Below are 20,915 nucleotides of genomic sequence, written 5' to 3'. Positions count from 1 at the left end.
ACATTTCGTTACGGTACGGGAGGTTCCAGCAATTTGTCTTAAGACACGATGCCACACACCACTAGTTATTATTTCAGTCTATACATATATTCCAATAACTTGTTTTAGGTTTAATATAAATTATTGTTTATAAATCTAACACGTATGTTTGTTGTAAAAGTCGACGGATTATTTTATTAAGACGAATTAACGATTAATGCTGATCCGGTTCAAACGATTTGCGACGAGATTATATGTATAGACGGAGCGCTGGTGGCAAAATCGTTAATTCAAAATTATTGAATGTTATTATTTAATTTTAAAATATCTTTTATCCATTGTGTGAAAGTATCATATGCCATTTTATTTCTTATTTGTAGTTTTGATGAAAAAATTAAATTAGGTGAAAATAGAACTCTACTGAGGAGCAAAAAATAGTGAAGGGCAAACTTGCAAATTTATATGATAATGAAAGAAATGAAAAAATAGATCAAGTTAAAAAATAGCTAGTGATTATAAAAAAAGGTTTCTACTGAAGAGTAACGTGAAAAATAAGTAAAACGTTGAAATTAAAGACTTGAAATTAAAAAGGGACTCTACTGACGAGCTAACTGGAATACAACTCATGAAATTAAAATAAAGGATTCTACTGATGAGTAAACTGAAATCGAAGACATAAAATGGAAAAAGGACTCTATTGACAAGCGAATTAAAATAGAAAAAAAACAGCAAATAAGAAAAAAAACTCTACTGACGAGCAAACTGATATAAAAGACAAGAGAAGAAAAAAATGACTCTACTGACCAGCAAACTGAAATTAAAAAGAAGAAATAAAAAAATCAATTGAAAAGCAAATTAATATTCTAGATATGAGATGAAGGAAGGACTAGACTGACGACCAAACAGAAATACAGAAGATTAAGTGGCAAAAGGAACTCTACTGACGAGCAAACTAAAATTCAAGACTTGAAATCAAAAAAGGGATTCTACTGATGATCAAACTGAAAAAGTAGAAAAGAAATGGACAAAGGGACTCTACTGACAAGCAACTAAAATAAAGGAAAAGAAATTTATAAAATGACTCTACTAACGACTAGACAGAAATATAAAATATAAAGTGGCAAAAAGGACTCTACTGACAACCAAACTAAAATTAAGAACAAGAAATGGAAAAGGATTTTACTGACGAACAAACTGAAATTAGAAACAAAAAATGGAAAAAGGACTCTACTGACAATATCAAAATAAATGACAAGAAATCGTAAAGAGACTCTACTAACAAGCAAACTGAAATTAAAGATAAAATATTAAAAAAGGACTCTATTGACGATATTAAAATAAATGACAAGAAATGGGAAAAGGACTCTACTAACAAGCGAACTAAAATAGAAATCAAGACAGTAAATAAGAAAAAAACTCTACTGACGAGAAAACTGATATAAAAGACAAGAAATGAAAAAATGACTCTACTGGCGACCAAATAGAAATAGAGACGATAAAGTGGAAAAAAGACTCTACTGACGACCAGATCAAAATAAATGACAAAGAATGATAAAAGGACTCTACTGATGACCAAACTAGAACTCGACATAAAAAATAAATATAGTTAATAAAATATAATAATATAAAAATAAAAATTAATTTACAATAAAATTTGAAAAAAAAGCTGATAAACTGAAATATGTTTAATATATTACAAAATATCACATAGAAGAATAAAAATAAGACTCTACTGACGAGCAAACTAAGTTTCTTAGCAAACTGTAACTTAGAAAACTTCAATTATTATAACTAATATTCTTTTAGTTGTTTTTGACACAAAAATTAACTAATTCAATATTTATTTATAGTTATTAGTATGACTTTAAATAATTTAATAACAATCTCATACAAATTCTGTCATTTTTAATAAATTAGGAGTACCGCAAGGATAAGTATAGAGACCAATTTTTCTAATCAAATTTCACAATTTACAATGTAAATTTAGTTAATAAATTTGGTAAAATATAAGATTATTATAAAATGCAATTATAAATGAATATTAATTAGTGAAAAAGTCAAATATTTAGAAATTGGAATAAAATATAAAAATAATTGTAAAATATAAAAAGTTACAACTTGAATATACAGAATTTGAAAAGTAAAAAGCAATAATAGAAAATTCTCTTTATTATTTTGTGATTAATATAAGTTATATATAATTTTTTTACTAAACAAATAGTTAGGTGATCAATTGTTGGTGACTAGCTCGCCATCTAATTAGTAGATAACGTTTATCTCGTACAATTTATATATAATTGCAAATAATTTATTTTATTGCAATATTTGCCAATTAGTGGATAAATGCTGATGGCAATTAAATCTCGAACAACTTTTGATGTAATTGATTTTGAAAGGAGCGATTTGAATATTAAGGAGTTGGAATAAAAATAGAAATATATATATATATATATATATATATATATATATATCATATTCTATAACTGAAGAAGCACAAATAACATGTAAAACGTTTCGGTTTTACGAGTTTCTCCTTCACCATAATAATTACCACTTTGCTCACTTGCTAAAATCGTAAATCCATCAAGTGGGAAGTGATTTTTTTGACACGACAATATATATATATATATATATATATATATATATATATATATATGAGTATATTTTCATTTGCAAAAATAAAATTTCAGGAACATGAAACAGGACGCTCTCTTTAATGACAACAGCCGTAAAAGTCCAAAAGATCAAAGTGGAAGTTTTGGAATGATTTAAAGAGGATAAATGGACGCCAAAGTCTGTTTTTGTTGATGAATATTTTGAAATACAGATTTGGACATATCAAATATAGAAGCTTTTGAGGCAACCGAGTTTAAATACCAATACCTTAGAAGAAAAACTAAATCTTTAGCTATTAATTACCGAGAAAAGTCTGGAACGATCTCTTCCGAAATCAAATCGCATCAATTTCTAACATCATTTTCCTAAAATTATTATTATTTTCTTTAACGTTTGCGAATTCACCTGTGTTCTAAACTGGTCTTAATTTTTTTGAAAATTTTTTGAATTATAAATTTGCTAATCCATTCTCTTATAAATATATTGGAAACTCTCTCCAACGTAAGATACATTACAATCGTTACAGTTCATTTTGTAAATGCTGTCTGTAATTCTTTTTTTAGGTGTTTGAGATTTTGAAAATAAAAATTGGAAACTTAAGGATTTATCAGAATTAAAAATGAAGAAAAAACCTTTTTTTGGAAAATTACTGTTCTAAAAAATAAGAAAAACTACTTAAAAATGATAAAGAAATAATGCCTTTATATTTTTTTAGATGACCAACAAAATGAAAAGAGAATTATTTCAGCCGTTATTATATATATATATATATATATATATATATATATATATATATATACTAGCTGACCATCATCGTCCATTTGGCAACGTCATCATACGAAATTGAAGTGGAGAAGGCACAAAGTCCATTTCAATTATCTTTTAAGGAAAAGTCATGAAAACATTGCTTCTGTTATGATTGATGCGTTTTTCTGCAATTTCTTTATCATATCTTATATTTCTTCTTCATTTATATATATATATATATATATATATATATATATACAAAAGTTTCCTATTGATTACTATCATAACTTCCCTTATTATCAAAGTAGACCTGGGGGCGGTCAGACATTACTTAATGTATTGATTCTACCACAGATTCTCGAAATTTATTAATATATATGTATATATATATATATATATATATATATATATATATATATTATATATGTATGTATCATTTAAATTCCAGACACAAGATTCTTACAACTACAAAAACAGATTTAAAATTTGCATAAAATTAATGAATATAAGTAATTATAAGTCCATAGTTTGAGAAACTCTGATTAAAATAATTTTGAACTAGAACTAGTGTAGTATGGCATCAGGCTTTAAGACAAATTGCTGGAATTTTGCATACCAAAAATTAAAATTAGAAAAAATGAGATTTTCGAAACAAAAATGATTTTTATGAAACACTTGATATTTAAAATTTGTTTAAAATTAATTAAGGCAAATTTCTAGAACTTCCTGTACAAAAAATTAAATTTTTAAATGAGATTTTTGAGAATTCTGAAATAGACTTTTTTAAAAAACTTAATTTTTTTTACTTGATTTTTAAAATTTGCTTAAAATTAATTTGCTTATAAATAATTTAAACATAAAAGTTTGAAAAACTATGATTAAAAAAATAATGAACTGGACTAGTAGTGCATGGCATCGTGCCTTAAGGCAAATTGCTGGAACTTCCCGTACCAAAAATTAAAATATAAAACAAAATAAATCTTCAAAACTTTTTAAGAACTTTGAAAAATTAAATTATTGAGAATTTTGAAATTTTTGAAAAAAATTACTTTTTTGAAAAACTTGATTATTTTGTATTTTAAATTGATTAATTAATTTATTTGTACTGAATATTATGAACTGTTTTAAAGCAGAAATATCGAGGCGCGTAAGCGCCGCATAGCAATCTTATGGATAAATATTAGTACGTAACCCATAAAATGTGAACAAAATTGATACACATTATTAAAATATGTTATATGTCTAATGATCATTTTTGACCATCGATTGGCTTTTTTAAATTTTTTTCACTTGAATATCTTAAATCGCTAGACCTGCTTTTCCCAAAAAAACTAATCAGCACGTCTCCTTATCAATACGAATCGAATGTTTTTTGAATCATTCAAATTGGTTGATCCGTGTTCCTGAAATCGTCAACAAAAATTTTGGATCCGCACCCACACATAGACATACACATACATCATTTTTTTCTAAGGTATGCCAAAATGTTCAGAAACCTCTGAAACGTAAAGATATATAAAAATTACATTGTCGATTTTTCGGGTAAGTTAAAGTAATCGCAAAAAATCAAATATGAAAATTTTCATACATCTTTACATTTCAAAGGTTTCTGAACATTTTAGCACACCTTAGGAAGAAACGAATGTATGTGGGTATGTATGTGCGGATTCAGCAAAAATGTCACTTATTTTGAAGAAAAGGGCAGGCTCAGAAGTTTCGGAATTCAAAAAAAAAACGTAACAAAAAATGACAATTGACAGTTGAAAATTAGATATTTTGGACAATATGGGACCACCAACATGAATAAATTTTAAAACCCTTCAAAATTTCAAAGTTCTCAAAAAATATCAGTATCATACAAAAATCAAATTTTCCAAAAAAGCATTTAAAAAAAAATCATTATAGTTTTTAAGAATCCCTGGACTTTCCTAAAGATCGTCCGACAAAACGAAAACAATTCCTTGTGTGTGTCTTTAGGTATTACAACGGCACTCGATCAAAAAGCTAAAGGGATAAAGGATATATATATATATATATATATATATATATATATATATATATATATATATATATATATATCCTTCATCTCGACTATCTGTCATCGTAGCCTCTGGCTTTGTTTTTCTAGGACTTATTACAAGGATTAATTCCTTTTCCTTTTGTTTTCTTAGCGACGACATCATGAGAGAAACTCTTAATTGACCGAGGTGGAAATTCAGTAAAGATATACTTATCTTATTTTATTTTTATCTCTTGATCATATTTATTTATATCTGACGACAATTTTATCATGACTGGTCCGTTGACAATTTAATTTGTTTGTCATCAATTGCATTAAAAATGTCAATTTACCGTCAATTCTATCCAAATGACGTCGTCAGTCAAAGTCGAATCAGAATTTAAGTATATCAAGCAATTGTTTCATAGATCAAGCTATGTGCAGGGCTTGATAAATAAAACAAATATAAAAGTATGGCTTCAATTTGTTAGGCAAGTCGGATATTACAGCTGTTCAACTATTTCAGTCCTATTGCTAGTTTCATATCGTAGAATTACCTCTCCTATAAAAGTTTTACTTCACAAAGAGTCTATTACTATTTACCGACCTGCAACTTGTATTTTTGGCAATTGGAAACCTCTCACACTATTCTTCCCTGAATCTCTATCTCCAACATTTTGTCAAATAATTCAATTCAGAAGAAAAGAAAACTACAATGGATCCTTTATAAGAATGCCGATGACAAATATGACTATTATCATTTACCTGCAACTTGTAGAGTGGCATTATTGCTCCTGGCGACTCCTGCAGCGTTCCTGGCAACGCACCAGTAGACTCCGCCGTCCTGCTCTCGTCGTCCATGGACGGTACGTAGAAAAAACAGAGAGCCAGCAGGCAGCAGGACCCGGTGGGACTTGTTGTCCTCGGGGCTAGTCCTGACGGGTTGTCCGTCCTGGAAAGGAAAAAAAATACAAATAAAATCATAGATAAACAAGTATAAATAGGTGGCAAACACGGGTGGTTTGAGATTACAACAATTTTAATTCTTTCGGCATATCATAGATGGCGCCACTGAACGTAGCACGTAAATTTACCCTTAGAGGTTTAATTCTAGATAAGATTTATATAAATATATAATATAGACAAGCTATAAAATATATTTAAATACATATTTTTTAACAAAATCACAAATATGCCGTAAAACTATAATGAGAAAAAATTGAACTAAATGTAAGAAAGATATATTTAAATATATAAAATTGGTACTTGAACGTTTAAAGTACGTGTAAGGAAATTGAGTTGTAAAACAAACGCTGATTGAAGCACACTAGCACCATCTGTGATATGCTGAACACACTCATACAGATTAAAGCGGATTTGTTCTGAATTTATTCTCCATGATAAAATGGTTTTTAAGAACCTATGAAGAAGATTCGAATTGGTACTCGAAACGTATGGAAAAATATTTTTAGATCTAAATTTTTTACTTTATCATTATATACATCATCTGGTTAAATGTCTGTTTGAAAAGTATTTTGCTTTTTCCATAAAAATCGTTTTACACACTAGTAGATTTCGTTTGTTCAAATTAGGAATTTGACAAGTTGATGGCACAAACCACATTCTCGAAACGTTTGCAATAATATTATTAGAAATAAACGATTTATTGAGAAAAAAATATATAAACAACTTGCAGCCTCTTTTATTATTATTTAGCTCAGTTTATCACATATGTATTATTATTTTGTTATAATAGTGTGAAGAGTGAGATAGAAAAAAACTCTACTGACGATGATGTAGGAAAGAAAAGGAAACTGGAACGTATCCAGATTTGAAAAAAAGATCAATAAATAATATATCCATTTTCTTGTCAGTAGAGTGCCAAGTATAATTTTAACGATGTAGAGTAAAATTTTTGTGTTGTGTATTGTTTTTCAGTTTGCTCGTCAGTAGGCTCTTTTTTTATTTCAAGTCATATATTTTAGTTTGCTCGTCAGTATAGTCTTTTTTCTTATTTTCCTCTTGAATTTTGTATTTCGTTTTTTTTTTTTAATTTTTTAGGTTTTGTTTTTTATTTTTCTCAGTAGAGTCCTTTTTTATTTTACAACTTAGAGTTCAATTTGCTGACAGTAGAGTCTTTTTTTATTTTTTGACTTAGATTTTAGTTTGCTCGTCAGTAGAGTTCTTTTACTAATTTTCTCACGTTTGTATTTTAGTTAGCTCGTCAGTCGAGTCCTCTTCCTTATTTTTTGCTCAGGTTTTGTATTTCAGTTTGCTCGTCAGTAGAGTCCTTTTTTATTTTATGTCTTAAATATCAGTTTGCTCGCCAGAAGAGTGCTTTTTTATTTTACTCTTTTAATTTCAATTTTCTCGTCAGTAGAGTCCTATATCTTATTTTTTTCTAAGGTTTTCAATTTTAGAGTGCTTGTCAGTAGAAACCTTTTTTCTAATTTCATGTCTTAAATTTTATCTTGCTCGTCAGTAGAGTTTTTTTTATTTCAAGTCTTATATTTTAGTTTACTCGTCTGTAGAGTCCTTTCTCTTATTTTGCTCTTGGATTTTGTATTTCAGTTTGTCCCCCAGTAGAGTCCTTATTTGTCAGTAGAGTCCTTTTCTCATTTCATGCCTTTTGAATATAAGTTTGCTCGTTAGTAGAGTCCTTTTTTTCATTTCATGTCTTAGATTTTAGATTGCTCGTCAGTAGAGTCCTTTTTCTCATTCCATGTTTTTAATTTCAGTTTGCTTGTCAGTAGAGTCCTTTTTTATTCTAAGGCTCACATTTAATTTTGATTGTCAGTAGAGTCCTGTTTCTTAATTTCTTTCAATTTGCTCTTTTCATCTTCTACGTAAAGTCCCATTTCTTATATAACTTTCTAATTTTTGAAAAAAAAAATCAGCGTGCTTTAAAAAAATTTTAAAATAACTAGGTTAGTATTTTTTAAAAAAGGTTAATAACACTATAAATATAATAATCGATTTTTAATGATAAAATTGTTCGATAGGAATTCTTGAAATACTTATATATATATATATATATATATATATATATATATACGTGTATATATATATATATATATATATATATATATATATATATATATATATATATATATAACGATGTTTATCTATAACAAATTTATAGTCCATAAATTTTATAGTTTTTATTCACACAATAAACGAGTTAGAAAGAAATTAAAACCGTAAGCGATTTATCGCCGTAATAAAACTAATTTTTATTAACATGTTTAACAACAATCTTTAGATTTATGACTATCGATAAAAAATAGAAAAAAATCGATAAAAATAGATATATATCGATATATTGACTTAAAATTTGTTAAAATCGTAAATGAAATATATTAGAATTTAAGTACTTAAAATAGTAAAAATTATATTTATAAATTAGAATGAAATTTTATAAATAAACAAATCAAATAAATTAGTATTGATAAAAAAAATTTTTCGATATATTCGAATATTTATTTTAAAATAATTTACATCACTATTATTTTCAAAATCAATCAAGTAACAAAATAAAAATTCAACCTTCAATTTTACCACACTACACCCCTTTTAAACCACTAAAAACAAAGACTATTATTTTATTATTAATATAATATAATTGAATTGTTGTTCAGCCAAAGGAAAGCTAAAGAAAAAAATTCACCAGTTTAAGCACAGTCTAAGCGATAACTTCTCACAAATATATTAGCCATTGCATTCAGATTGTGACTGTACAGGAACACTATTCAAATTTCGTGAAAATTTATGAAAAAAGTGAAAATTCTGCCAAAATAGTCACTGTCCAAGCGACAACCCGGTACAAATATATTTGCAAGGGCGTTTAGAATGTGACTTTAAGGGAGCGTTTTTCCAATTTCGTATAAAATTTTACTTTTTTTGAAAATGCTATAAAAAACTACTGATGGCAAATCCTGAATTAAAAACAATTTAAAAAAAATTCAGCAGCCTAAGCTCAGTCTAAGCGATAACATCTCACAAATATATTAGCAATTGCCTTTAGATTGTGACTATACAGGAGCATTATTTAAATTTTGTGAAAATTTATGAAAAAGTGAAAATTCAGCCGGGATAATCACAGTCTAAGCGACAACCCGGTACAAATATATTTGCAAGAGCGTTTAGAATGTGACTTGAAAGGAGCGTTTTTTCAATTTCGTATAAAATTTAACTTTTTTGAAAAAACTACTGTATTCAAAACAATTATTAAAAAATTCACCAGTCTAAGCACAGTCTAAGTGATAACTTCCCACAAATGTATTAGCAATTGCATTCAGATTGTGACTATACAAAAGCATTTTTAAAATTTTGTAAAAATTTATGAAAAAAGTGAAAATTCGGCCAGGATAATCACAGTCTAAGCGACAACCTGGTACAAATATATTCGCAAGGGCGTTTAGAATGTGACTTTCTGGGAGCATTTTTCCGATTTTAAATAAATATTAACAACAATTATTAAGAAGTTTACCAGTCTAAGCACAGTCTAAGTGATAACTTACTACAAATATATTAGCAATTGCATTCAGATTGTGACTATACAGAAGCATTTTTAAAAATTTGTAAAAATTTATGAAAAAAGTAAAAATTCGACCAGCATAATCACAGTCTAAGACACGACCCGGTATAAATATATTTGCAAGGGCGTTTACAATGTGACTTTACTGGAGCAATTTTCCGATTTTGTATGTGAAAATGCTATAAATTTCGAACCAATGAAATTCAAGGAAAGCCACAGCAAAGCGTGGCCAGATATGCAAGTGTAATAAAAGTTGCTAAAAAATGCTATAAAAACAAAACTACTGAATATTTTTTGAAAATTCTTTTTTTATTTGAAACTACAAACCTTTAGGTAAAAATAAAAAATAATTTCATCCAAATCACTGCCTCGGGTAACCGTCAAAAAAATAAAAAAATAAAACCCTTGCAGTCTAGAAACAGAGGCCAGGCATTGCAAGTTACCTCAAAGTTCCTAATTATTTCTACTTTAGATCAACCTCTATCCACTCAGGCTTTTATCAGGCAATTTGCCTGATTAGCATATCTCTTGTTCCTCTTCAAGAAAAGGTCAAGACAAACTGACCTCACAGATTGACCCATCGTTAAGAGGTCACTTCGTAAATTGATAAACGGTATTCAATTATCTGGTAGATAAACACGAAGGCAGGTAGGTAAATGACTACTTTACCAGAAGTGGGATGGTTTGTTTGTTTTGGAAATTCAAGATAATTGATGAGTAGTTTGAAAATAATAGATTGATAGTTTTTTTTTTATTTTTATTTAATTTATTCTGCAATCTGTTTTACATAAGCATAAACATTAAGCAAAGATTGTTAACAATAATTATCTTATAATATAAACCAGAAGATAGTAGCAACACCCAGCGGCGAGTCTACTAAGTAAATAACATATATTAATAAAGCAAAATATTAAAAAAAAGACAAAAACACAAAATGAGAAGAAAAACAAACAATCAAATATGAGATTGATAGTTGGCTTGCAAAAATTGTATATTGATTTTAGCAATATATTATAAAAAGTCCTACCTCCGTTATTTCTCAATTTTTAAATTTTGCAGGCCAGTATAAGCTGCTTTTTCAATAAAACTATTTTCCATTATTTACCAGAAAGATTGTTCTTTCAAATAAAAAAAAAATTGAAAAAATATCCAGTGGTTTTCTTTTTATAGCATTTTAGAGCAAAATATTACACTTGCATATCTAGCCACGCTTTGCTGTGGCTTTCCTTGAATTTCATTGGTTCGAAATTTATAGCATTTTCACAGTAAAATTTTACTCAAAATTGGAAAAGTGCTCCTGTAAAGTCACATTCTAAACGCCCTTGCAAATATATTTGTGTCTGGTCGTGGCTTAGACTGTGATTGTCCTGGCTGAATTTTCACTTTTTTCATCAATTTTCACAAAAAGTAAAATTTTATACGAAACCGGAAAAGTGCTCCTGTAAAGTCACATTCTAAACGCCCTTGCAAATATATTGTGCCGGGTCGTGGCTTTAGACTATGATTATCCTGACAGAATTTCACTTTTTTCATCAATTTTCACAAAAAGTAAAATTTTATACAAAATCGGAAAAGTGCTCCTGTAAAGTCACATTCTAAACGCCCTTGCAAATATATTTGTGCCGGGTCGTGGATTAGACTGTGAATGTCCTGACAGAATTTTCACTTTTTTCATCAATTTTCACAAAATTTAAAAAATGCTCCCGTATAGTCCAATCTGAACGCTCAAATCTAACAAATTTGTGTGGAGTTATCACTTAGACTAGACTTAGACTGGTGAATTTTTTAATAATTATTTTAATGCAGTAGTTTTTTTATGGCATTTTCAAAAAGTAAAATTTTATACAAATTCGAAAAAGTGCTCCATCAAAGTCACATTTTAAACGCTCTTGAAAATATATTTGAGCCAGTTTGCAGCTTAGACTGTAAATATCCGGGCAGAATTTTCACTGTTTTCATGAATTTTCACAAAATTTAAATTAAAACTCTCGTATAATCACAATCTAAACGCAATTGCTAATAAGTTTGTATGAAGTTTTCACTTAAACTGGTAGATTGGTTTTCACTTAAACTGTGCTTAGACTGGTAAATTTTTTAATAATTATTTTAAATACAGCATCCGGTATCAGTAGTTTTTTATAGCATTTTCAAAAAAAAAGTAAAATTTGATACAAAATTGGAAAAATGCTCCCTTAAAGTCACATTCTAAACGCCCTTGCAAATATATTTGTGCCGGGTCGTGGCTTAGACTGTGATTATCCAGGCTGAATTTTCACTTTTTTCATCAATTTTCACAAAATTTAAATTAAAACTCTTGTATAGTCACAATCTAAATGCAATTGCTAATAAATTTGTGTGAAGTTATCACTTAGACTGTGCTTAGACTGGTAAATTTTTTAATAATTATTTTTAATACAGCATCCGGTATCAGTTGCTTTTTCACAGCATTTTCAAAAAAGTAAAATGTTATACAAAATTGAAAAAACGCTCCGGTAAAGTCACATTCTAAACGCCCTACCAAATATATTTATGCCGGGCTGTCGTTTAGACTGTGACTATCCTGGCTGAATTTTCACATTTTCCATAAATTTTCACGAAATTTAGAAAATAATTCTATATAATCCCAATCTAAACGCAATTACTAGTATATTTGTGTGAGGCTATCGCTTAGACTGTGTAAATAGTTTTTATTACTGTTAAATTATTATTGTATTTATTATTACAATTTTAATTAGTTTTTTTTTTACCTTGAACCACTCGATAGTGGGTTCAGGACGACCTTCAGCTTTGCAATTTAGGGTGACAGGTTCGTTTTTTGCAACAATTATGTCACTGGGATGCTCTGTTATCCGTGGACTCCTGTATTGAGCTGAAAAGAAAAAAAAAACAATATTAATATTAACAATAATAACAATAATAAATATTATTATAAATAAAAAACAATAACAATAATATTTTGTATGACCAAATTGTCACCATCTGGTACACTGCATTTATTTATTGCAACTCTTGTAACTTTTAAACGGTTTGTCTGATGTAAATAAAATATTCGGCAAATTTGTGCAAAATTACATAATCTTTAATATTGTTTAATATTATATGACCCTACAGCAACTCGGTGTACTTTAAAATGTTATTTATTAAGTATTATGAATAAACAACAATAACAATAATATTTTGTGTGAACATATTGTCACCATCTGGAGCACTGAATTTATTTATTGCAACTCTTGTAACTTTCAAACGGTTTGTCTAATTTAAATAAAATATTTGACAAATTTGTGCAAAATTAAATAATCTTTAATATTGTCTAATATTATATTACCCTACAGCAACTCGGTGTACTTTAAAATGTCATTTGATAAGTGTTTTCCTTTTTTGCACATATTGACAACATTATTGATATTGATATGTAACTAGATTATTAAAATTTCCTTAAATACCACACATAAATAGCAAAAATACTTATTAGGTAGTAATGCATAAAATATTACACTGGACTTTGTAACATATATTGATAGAAATATAAAAAAAAAAAAAAAAAACAAATGATAAGTATTATGAATAAACAACTATTATTTATTGCAACTCTTGTAACTTTTAAACGGTTTATTTAATTTTGATAAAACATTCTACAAATTTGTGCAAAATTAAATAATCCTTAATATTGTCTAATATTATATAGCCCTACAGCAACTCGGTGTACTTTAAAATATTATTTATTAAGTATTATAAATAAACAACAATAACAATAATATTTTGTATGACCAATTTGTCACCATCTGGTACACTGCATTTAATTATTGCATCTCTTGTAACTTTTAAACGGTTTATTTAATTTCAATAAAACATTCCACAAATTTATGTAAAATTGCATAATCTTTAGTATTGTCTAATATTATATAATCCTATTTTTACTCGGTGTACTTTAAATCGTGTTTTATTAAGTGGTTCAACAGTTTTTTACAATGTTTCCTTATTTTAACGATCACGATTTAAAGTTAGTTTTCTTTTGATTGCTTCTGGAAACACATTAGACATTAGACAGTAGTTGCAACTTGCAACATTTGCAATTGCACCCAAGTGCAATAAAGTTGCGTGCTATAGAGTATCAAGAACTTTGTTAGTTTCGAGTGTAATTGTGAAAAAAATGATGTTTTGTTTAAAGTGTATCGTTATCGACATTATAATGCAACACATGAAATAATAATATATTTTTTATGTTTTAGAAGGCAACCCAATAATTGTCCTAAAATGTGTTATTACTAGAATTTCTCTTATAGTAATAATATAATTTCAAATGACGCAAAAAAGTCGAGAAACGCGTATTTTTACTTGAATATATATTTTGATCTATATTTTGAAGTAAAAACTGATGTCACTACTGCATGGTGCAACAAAACTTAGAATTTTGGGTTTCGAGTCGGAATTATAGGTATAAATTCGGAATTTTGGGTATCAATTTATATTTTTGAGTTGCAAGATTAATTTCCTTACCACAGCCCAATTTTTATGAATATAATTTATATATTATGTATAAAAGAAAGTAGAACTAGCACTTCAGTATTTGAATTATATGAAAGTGTCAATTGGAAGTATCTTGTGCAGTATTTCAAATCAATCTAAAGTCATCATAAATTCTAAATATTATTACGAACATATCTAATATATAAATATATTTATGTAAATGTTGAACAAAGTAATATGATACCAACAGAAATTGAAGTTGAAATAAATTTAGTTGAGGGAATAATATTTTAGTCCGTGAGAATCGCGGAAGATATTAAATTTATATATATATATATATATATATATATATATATATATATATATATATATATATATATATATATATAATATAATTCCCTTATTATATATTTTTTGTCTGAAGAAAAATCATTTTTAATGGATGTCTTTTAAACGTAAAAGCACGTCGAGGGAAAAAGCTAAAAAGCTTGAAAGCAATAAGCAAAAAAATATAATGCTTATAAGAAATAATATTAAAGGAATTAGAATACGCTTATTTTTTTTCGTTTTTTATTTTATGTCGAGAAAAATGTAAGTAAAGAGAGGCATTAAGATGTTTTTGTAAACAAGAGACAAGCGAATTATTAAAAGAAACAAAAAGTAAAATAATATAATAAATATTTAATGTAATTGTATTAAAAATACACTCTTTTTAAATTTCATATAACCAAAAATTTGTGAACGCTAACATTATTATTATTATTATTATTATTATTATTTTACTATTTCTATTATTGTTATTTTATTATATTTTGTTATTTTTCTAGTATTATTTTATTATTCAGAAATTTTATTTATATTATTTATTATTATTTGCTTCTATTTCATATTAAATCATCATATTACGGATATTATTTTCATGTAAATTCTATCCTTTGCACTCTTATTTATTTAAATTTATGTTATTATTTATCAATATTACTAGATGTTAATTATTTAACAGTTGTAATAATTATTGAAATTAAAAAAAAATATATAAACAAAAATGGCAATTTGTCAAATTTTAGTATGTAAATTTGTTATTTTTTAGTTATTATTTGTCCATTCGTATTTAATTCGCTTTTTGTCCACAAGTTTCCATAGTGGCAGCACAGTCGTAGTAAAGACTAGATCCAAAATTGTTTTAATATAAAAAAATGAAAAAAAAAATAATTTGTTGTAAAAATATCAGTGTAAATTAAATTAATACTAAAACTTTTAGATAAGAAGAATTCAATACTTATTATAAATCAATATTTTAATTATTTAGTTTTGTGTAAATATTGAAAATTTAAATATATATATATATATATATATATATATATATATATATATATCATAAATAATTGTTCTTTTTTTTTTTATTTCAATAATTATTACAACTGCTAATTTATTAACATCAAGTAATATTGATAAATAATAATATAAATTTAAATAAATAAAAGAGCAAAGGATAAAATTTACATGAAAATAATATCCGTAATATGATTTAATGTAAAATATAAGCAAATAATAATAAAAATAAAATTAATAAATAATATAAATAAAATTTCTGAATAATAAAATAAATAATAATTGTTCAATAATTTGTGGAAATAAATAAATAAATAGTTATAAATATAAAATTACTACGATTTTTTAAATTAATTATTCTTATTTATTTTTCATCAATTCCGGGTTTAGTTCACTTTTTAGCCACAATTTTGACATTAGCAGCACAAACTTAGCATAGACTAGAACCAAACCCAAAAATATTTAGTTATTTAGCTCACTTTTTCAGAATAATGTAAAAATTGCAATGTAAATGTGATTATTAATTATTTTAAAAAAAAAATAGTTTTGTGAAAAGATCAGTCGAGCCGTTTCTTTGTAGTTAACTAATATAAAAATTGTAAAATATAATTGTTTTATGACAACTTTACAGATTTTTAAATAATTATATGACGAACCACAAATAAAATTAATTTGCTCACTTTTTACAAAAATAATTATATCAGCGTTATTAATGAGATTAAAATTTGATATCAGTTCAAAATTAATTAGTTTTGTGTGAAGATCAGTCGAGCCGTTTCTTCGTGGTAAGATCTTTTAAAAATTGTGGAAAATAACTGTTTGATGATTATTATTTAATTAATTAATCAATTATTAAGCATTAATTTATGTTTTTTTTGTAATAATTATATGTCCATTCATATTTTAGTTCACTTTGTGGCCGCGATATTTTATAGTGGCAGCACTGTGTTAGCAAAGACAAGAACCAAAAATAAAATCAATTTGCTCACTTTTTAAAAAAAAGAAAAATTATTAATGTTGTTTAATAAGTTTAATATCAGTATTAATTACATTATTTTTGTGTTAAGATCAACTTAGCAGTTTTTTTTTCATAAAAATAAAACTTTTTTTGTATATATTATAAAATGAATAGATTTATAACAATTTGTAGAATTGCTCTCTACAGTAACTCAATTTGTAGAAGTTTATTTAATTTTGTTTATACACAGATGTTCTTTCATTTCGGTAGAGGCAGCACTGCCTTAGCCTAGTACAGAACCCAAATTATGTAAAATCAATGCAATAAGTACTATGAAGCTCAATAAAAGCTTCTTGGTTGAAAATAAATATTTTTTTCAATCTATATTATTCATAAGTAACGTATATTTTTTTATTTTTATCTAAAATTTTTGTATTAGTTTTATAATCTAATTTTCTCTCGATTCCAGTAAGTCAATAATATAATTTAAAGCTTTCGAGAGCTATAATAAAATTTTATAGCCCAAGTTATCGCACACAGTTTTTATTTGCGAATTCACGCAAATGACTTTTTCATCTCGACGTCGAATAATAATTTCGCCAAAACCCGCAATTATTTTGAAAAGACGATGAAATATAATTAGATTTCGGGGTATAAAATCTTTCTGACGTTACTTATTTTTATCTGTCATCTTTATGTTCAATTGGATTTAAAAATAAACCAATGTCGTTAATTTAAAAAAAAAGATCGATTTTTGGACTGAGATACACAATATTTGCTGGGTCAAATAGTATATATATAAATAAATTATACATTTATAATAATAATCTCCTTCGACAGAGACATATCATATTCATATTCATATATCCGTATATCCGTAATTCCCTCCGATTTCTCATATGAATTCCATCAGAATCCGTCGTTCGTGTCGATTATTCAAATTAGATACATGACGGAGGTCTTGTTCACATATTCATCACAGTCGATATGAAAATAGAAAATGTGGGCGATCGAAAACGATATAAATACACACAATTTGATAAATTCTATCGCATTTTTTATTATAATAATGAAAACATTGCAGGATAAAATTACTCTCTTATTTATAACACGATGGGAGCATGATCGGCGTATGTTCTAAGAGTTCGGTTCATTATTTCAAATTTTATTTGTATTTAACACCTAAACGACTTTTCGTAGGCCTATAATATTTTAGGTAGTTTTTAATTGTCACCATTGTGTTAATATTTTGTAAAAAAGTCTAATTTCGTAGAGCAAATTATTTATTTATTCATTTATTTATTTTTAAATATATAGCCAACAGATTTCTTCCAAGAGGTCTAAAAAATACAATTATTTTACATAATGAATGACAATTAAAATATATACAAAATTACAATATATAGTTATTAACATGAAATGCTTACATAAAATTACTTATAATGCAGAATGTAACAATATTATTTATAAACAAGATTAAGATAAAATAATGAGATATTTGAAAAGAAAATAAAAAGGTTAACTTGTGCAGAAGGAGATTATTTGATTAGGTGAAGTGTTGTGAATATCTATTTCATTATTAATAAGTAAAATAGGCGAATTTAAGAGAGAATTATCCTTCTTCTTTGTGCCAAAGGATTCAGAATGACTCAAAATGTCGCAATTAAATTTCTGGTCTACGTACCAAAATGTTTCTTTATCTAATTAAATTAAATTCTAAAGCCGACACATATAATTTCATAGCACTCACTAAATCTATCAACTCAAACAGTGTTATTAATACTCTCGAGAGACAAAATGAATAAAAAAGAAACTGTCTGGCTGATGTGAATTATTAAGTGTGAATCGTTGATTGTTTTATTTAATAAATTTATTGTATATACGAGCCAAAAGGCGACGACATCTCAATTGCTTGCAATTTGTTTCGGAACGAAATGTTTTTATTTTTGCTCGCAAAATAATTAACACCGCTGCCACCAATAATAGTTTTGCCATATGATACATTATATATATATATATATATATATATATATATATTAAATTGTACATTGAAAAGAGGACTCTACTGGCACCGAAATAAAAATACAGAATATAAAGTGGTAAGGATGAAAACGACTCTACTGATGTACAAACTGAGTCTTATACCTGTAACCTAGAAGAACAAAAAGAACTCTACTGTCAAACCAACTGAAAAAAGACATAAAATGGAAAAAACGACTCTACTGGCGACCAACTTCACTTCTCGAATTTATAAAGTTTTTGAAAATCTTATTTTTTTTCTGGTTCTCGTAGTTTTTTTGGTAATTTTTATAGTCCTGGTTTCTAATCCCCAAAGACTCATGCTTTAAATGCAAAGTTTCTTCATGTATTTCAGTTTCTTATATTATATTTGAAAACTTGTGTATGGCATCGTGCCTTAAGGCAAATTGCTGGAAGTTCCCGTATCGTAACTAAATATTCGAGAAATTTCAAACTTTCTCAAATATTTTATTACAAATACTGTAACTTTCATTATTTTTGCTATCTTATTGTTATATCTGAGCAGAACAAATGTAAATCATAAATAAATCAATTTATCTCCAGAACATTAACAATCGTCATTTCATTTCATTTCGAATTCAATTTCAAAAAAATAGTTGATTGCCTAATTTACACAAAATTGAAAAAGTGCTTCCTCATAGTCACAGTCTAAACGCATTTGCAAATGATTTTGTGCTACATTTTCACTTAGACTGTGCTCAGCTTGGCGGCATTTTTACATTTTTCAATAGTTTTGTTTTCACAAAATTGAAAAAGTGGGCCAGAACATAAACAGTCTAAACGCACTTGGGTAAACATTTGTACCAGAGTGGCGCTTAGACTGGGCAATTTTTTCAATTTTTAATCCAAAATTACAAAAATATTTTATGAAAAATAAAGAAAGATGTAATAATTTTTCATCCTCAAAAGTAATTGTTTTGTCAATACAAGCAGAAAGTTATTTAGATCGTCCAAATCAGACGCTTAGTTCTCTCAAAAACTGCCATTTTTTGCACATTTAGCTCGGTATCTTCGAAATGGCTGGACTTGCCTTTGCCAAAAACTGATAACCTCTTCTCCCAATCATTACAAATTGAATGTTTTTTAGATCATTCAAATCCGATACTCTGTTATCTCAAAAATTCGATTTCTATTTTCTGCACTCTTTGCTTCGTATCTCCGTAACGCCTGGACCTGCCTTTGCCAAAAACTAATCAGCACATCTCCCTAACAATAGAAATCAAATAATAATTAAATCATTCAAATTGGTTAAGTCGTGTTCACGAAAATCGTTGACGAAAAAATACGGACATAAAAACACACACACACGCACACACATTCATTTAGTTTCTGAGGTATGTCCTTTAAAAATGTTCAGAAAACTTCAAAACGTCGAAAAATGCATAAAAAATTAATTTCGATTTTTGGCCCATTACTATAACTACCCTACGGGAAGTTAATTAATGTAGCATTTATTCGCAAACGTTTTGGCACAGCCTTCCTGTCATCATCAGTGCTACTGATACTAACAATGTATATTTACTCAAACAATTAAAATAAGACATGTACTGCAAAAATATCAATAGTAAGACACAACTGAACATGATTTGTTTCAATAACATAGATGTATTAGATGTATTAGATATACAATTCACAATTTTATAATTAAATAACAAAACAACCAAATATGAATACAAATAAAGGAGTGAAGGAGGAAACTACGTTTTGATACAGCACTCCCCCCATCATTAGCACTACAATAATTAACATTCGCATTTGCAACAAAACAAATATTGTTTTACAAGACAAATAGAAAATTTCCCCAAAATCATGTACCACATCTACCTTTCCGTGTTCGCCATTTGTCTGCCAACCCATGCATCTCTCTCCATGTTTTTGCCGAGAGACAAAAGTTGTGATTTGTTATACATACAAACAAACATTCTATGTACTATCTGGTATCTGGTAGTAATGGTATATATCTGGTGGTAGTGGTATTCAGTGGGATAGAATAGATGGCGAGCTCGTCCATTAGCGTTGCCCATTAATAATAGCATTAAAACATCAACGAAACAAGCAACTAAACATCAGCCACGAAGTATATGGAAGGATGAGGGGATAGGAGAATTTTGTTGGGCGAGGAGCATGGAGAGTGAGGAGGAGATGTTCTATTGCTATTTTGCGAACGGAGTTATGTTATGTTGCGAAATTTTAAGTGTGTGGGTTTGGTAGATTGATTTAATGGGTTTGTTCAATTATAA

General features: G+C 27.2%; 1 protein-coding gene across 1 annotated transcript in view; it reads right to left on the bottom strand.

The window, feature by feature from the left end:
* Window positions 1-20,915, bottom strand: part of LOC113388450 (roundabout homolog 2-like) — a 255,171-nt gene that overhangs the window by 80,870 nt on the left and 153,386 nt on the right. Inside the window, exons 2-3 of the mRNA XM_026625827.1 lie at window positions 12,626-12,747; window positions 6,107-6,293 (exon numbers count right to left, since the gene is read on the bottom strand). Coding sequence (XP_026481612.1) covers window positions 6,107-6,293; window positions 12,626-12,747 — 309 coding nt within the window. The remainder of the gene's footprint in view (window positions 1-6,106; window positions 6,294-12,625; window positions 12,748-20,915) is intronic.

This window comes from Ctenocephalides felis, unplaced genomic scaffold (genome assembly GCF_003426905.1).
Source record: "Ctenocephalides felis isolate EL2017-DRISC unplaced genomic scaffold, ASM342690v1 CF-g0.4_SCAFFOLD_03572, whole genome shotgun sequence".
NCBI lineage: Eukaryota > Metazoa > Arthropoda > Insecta > Siphonaptera > Pulicidae > Ctenocephalides > Ctenocephalides felis.
The sequence above is the reverse complement of the archived record's forward strand: the minus strand, read 5'-3'. Positions and strand labels throughout refer to the sequence as shown.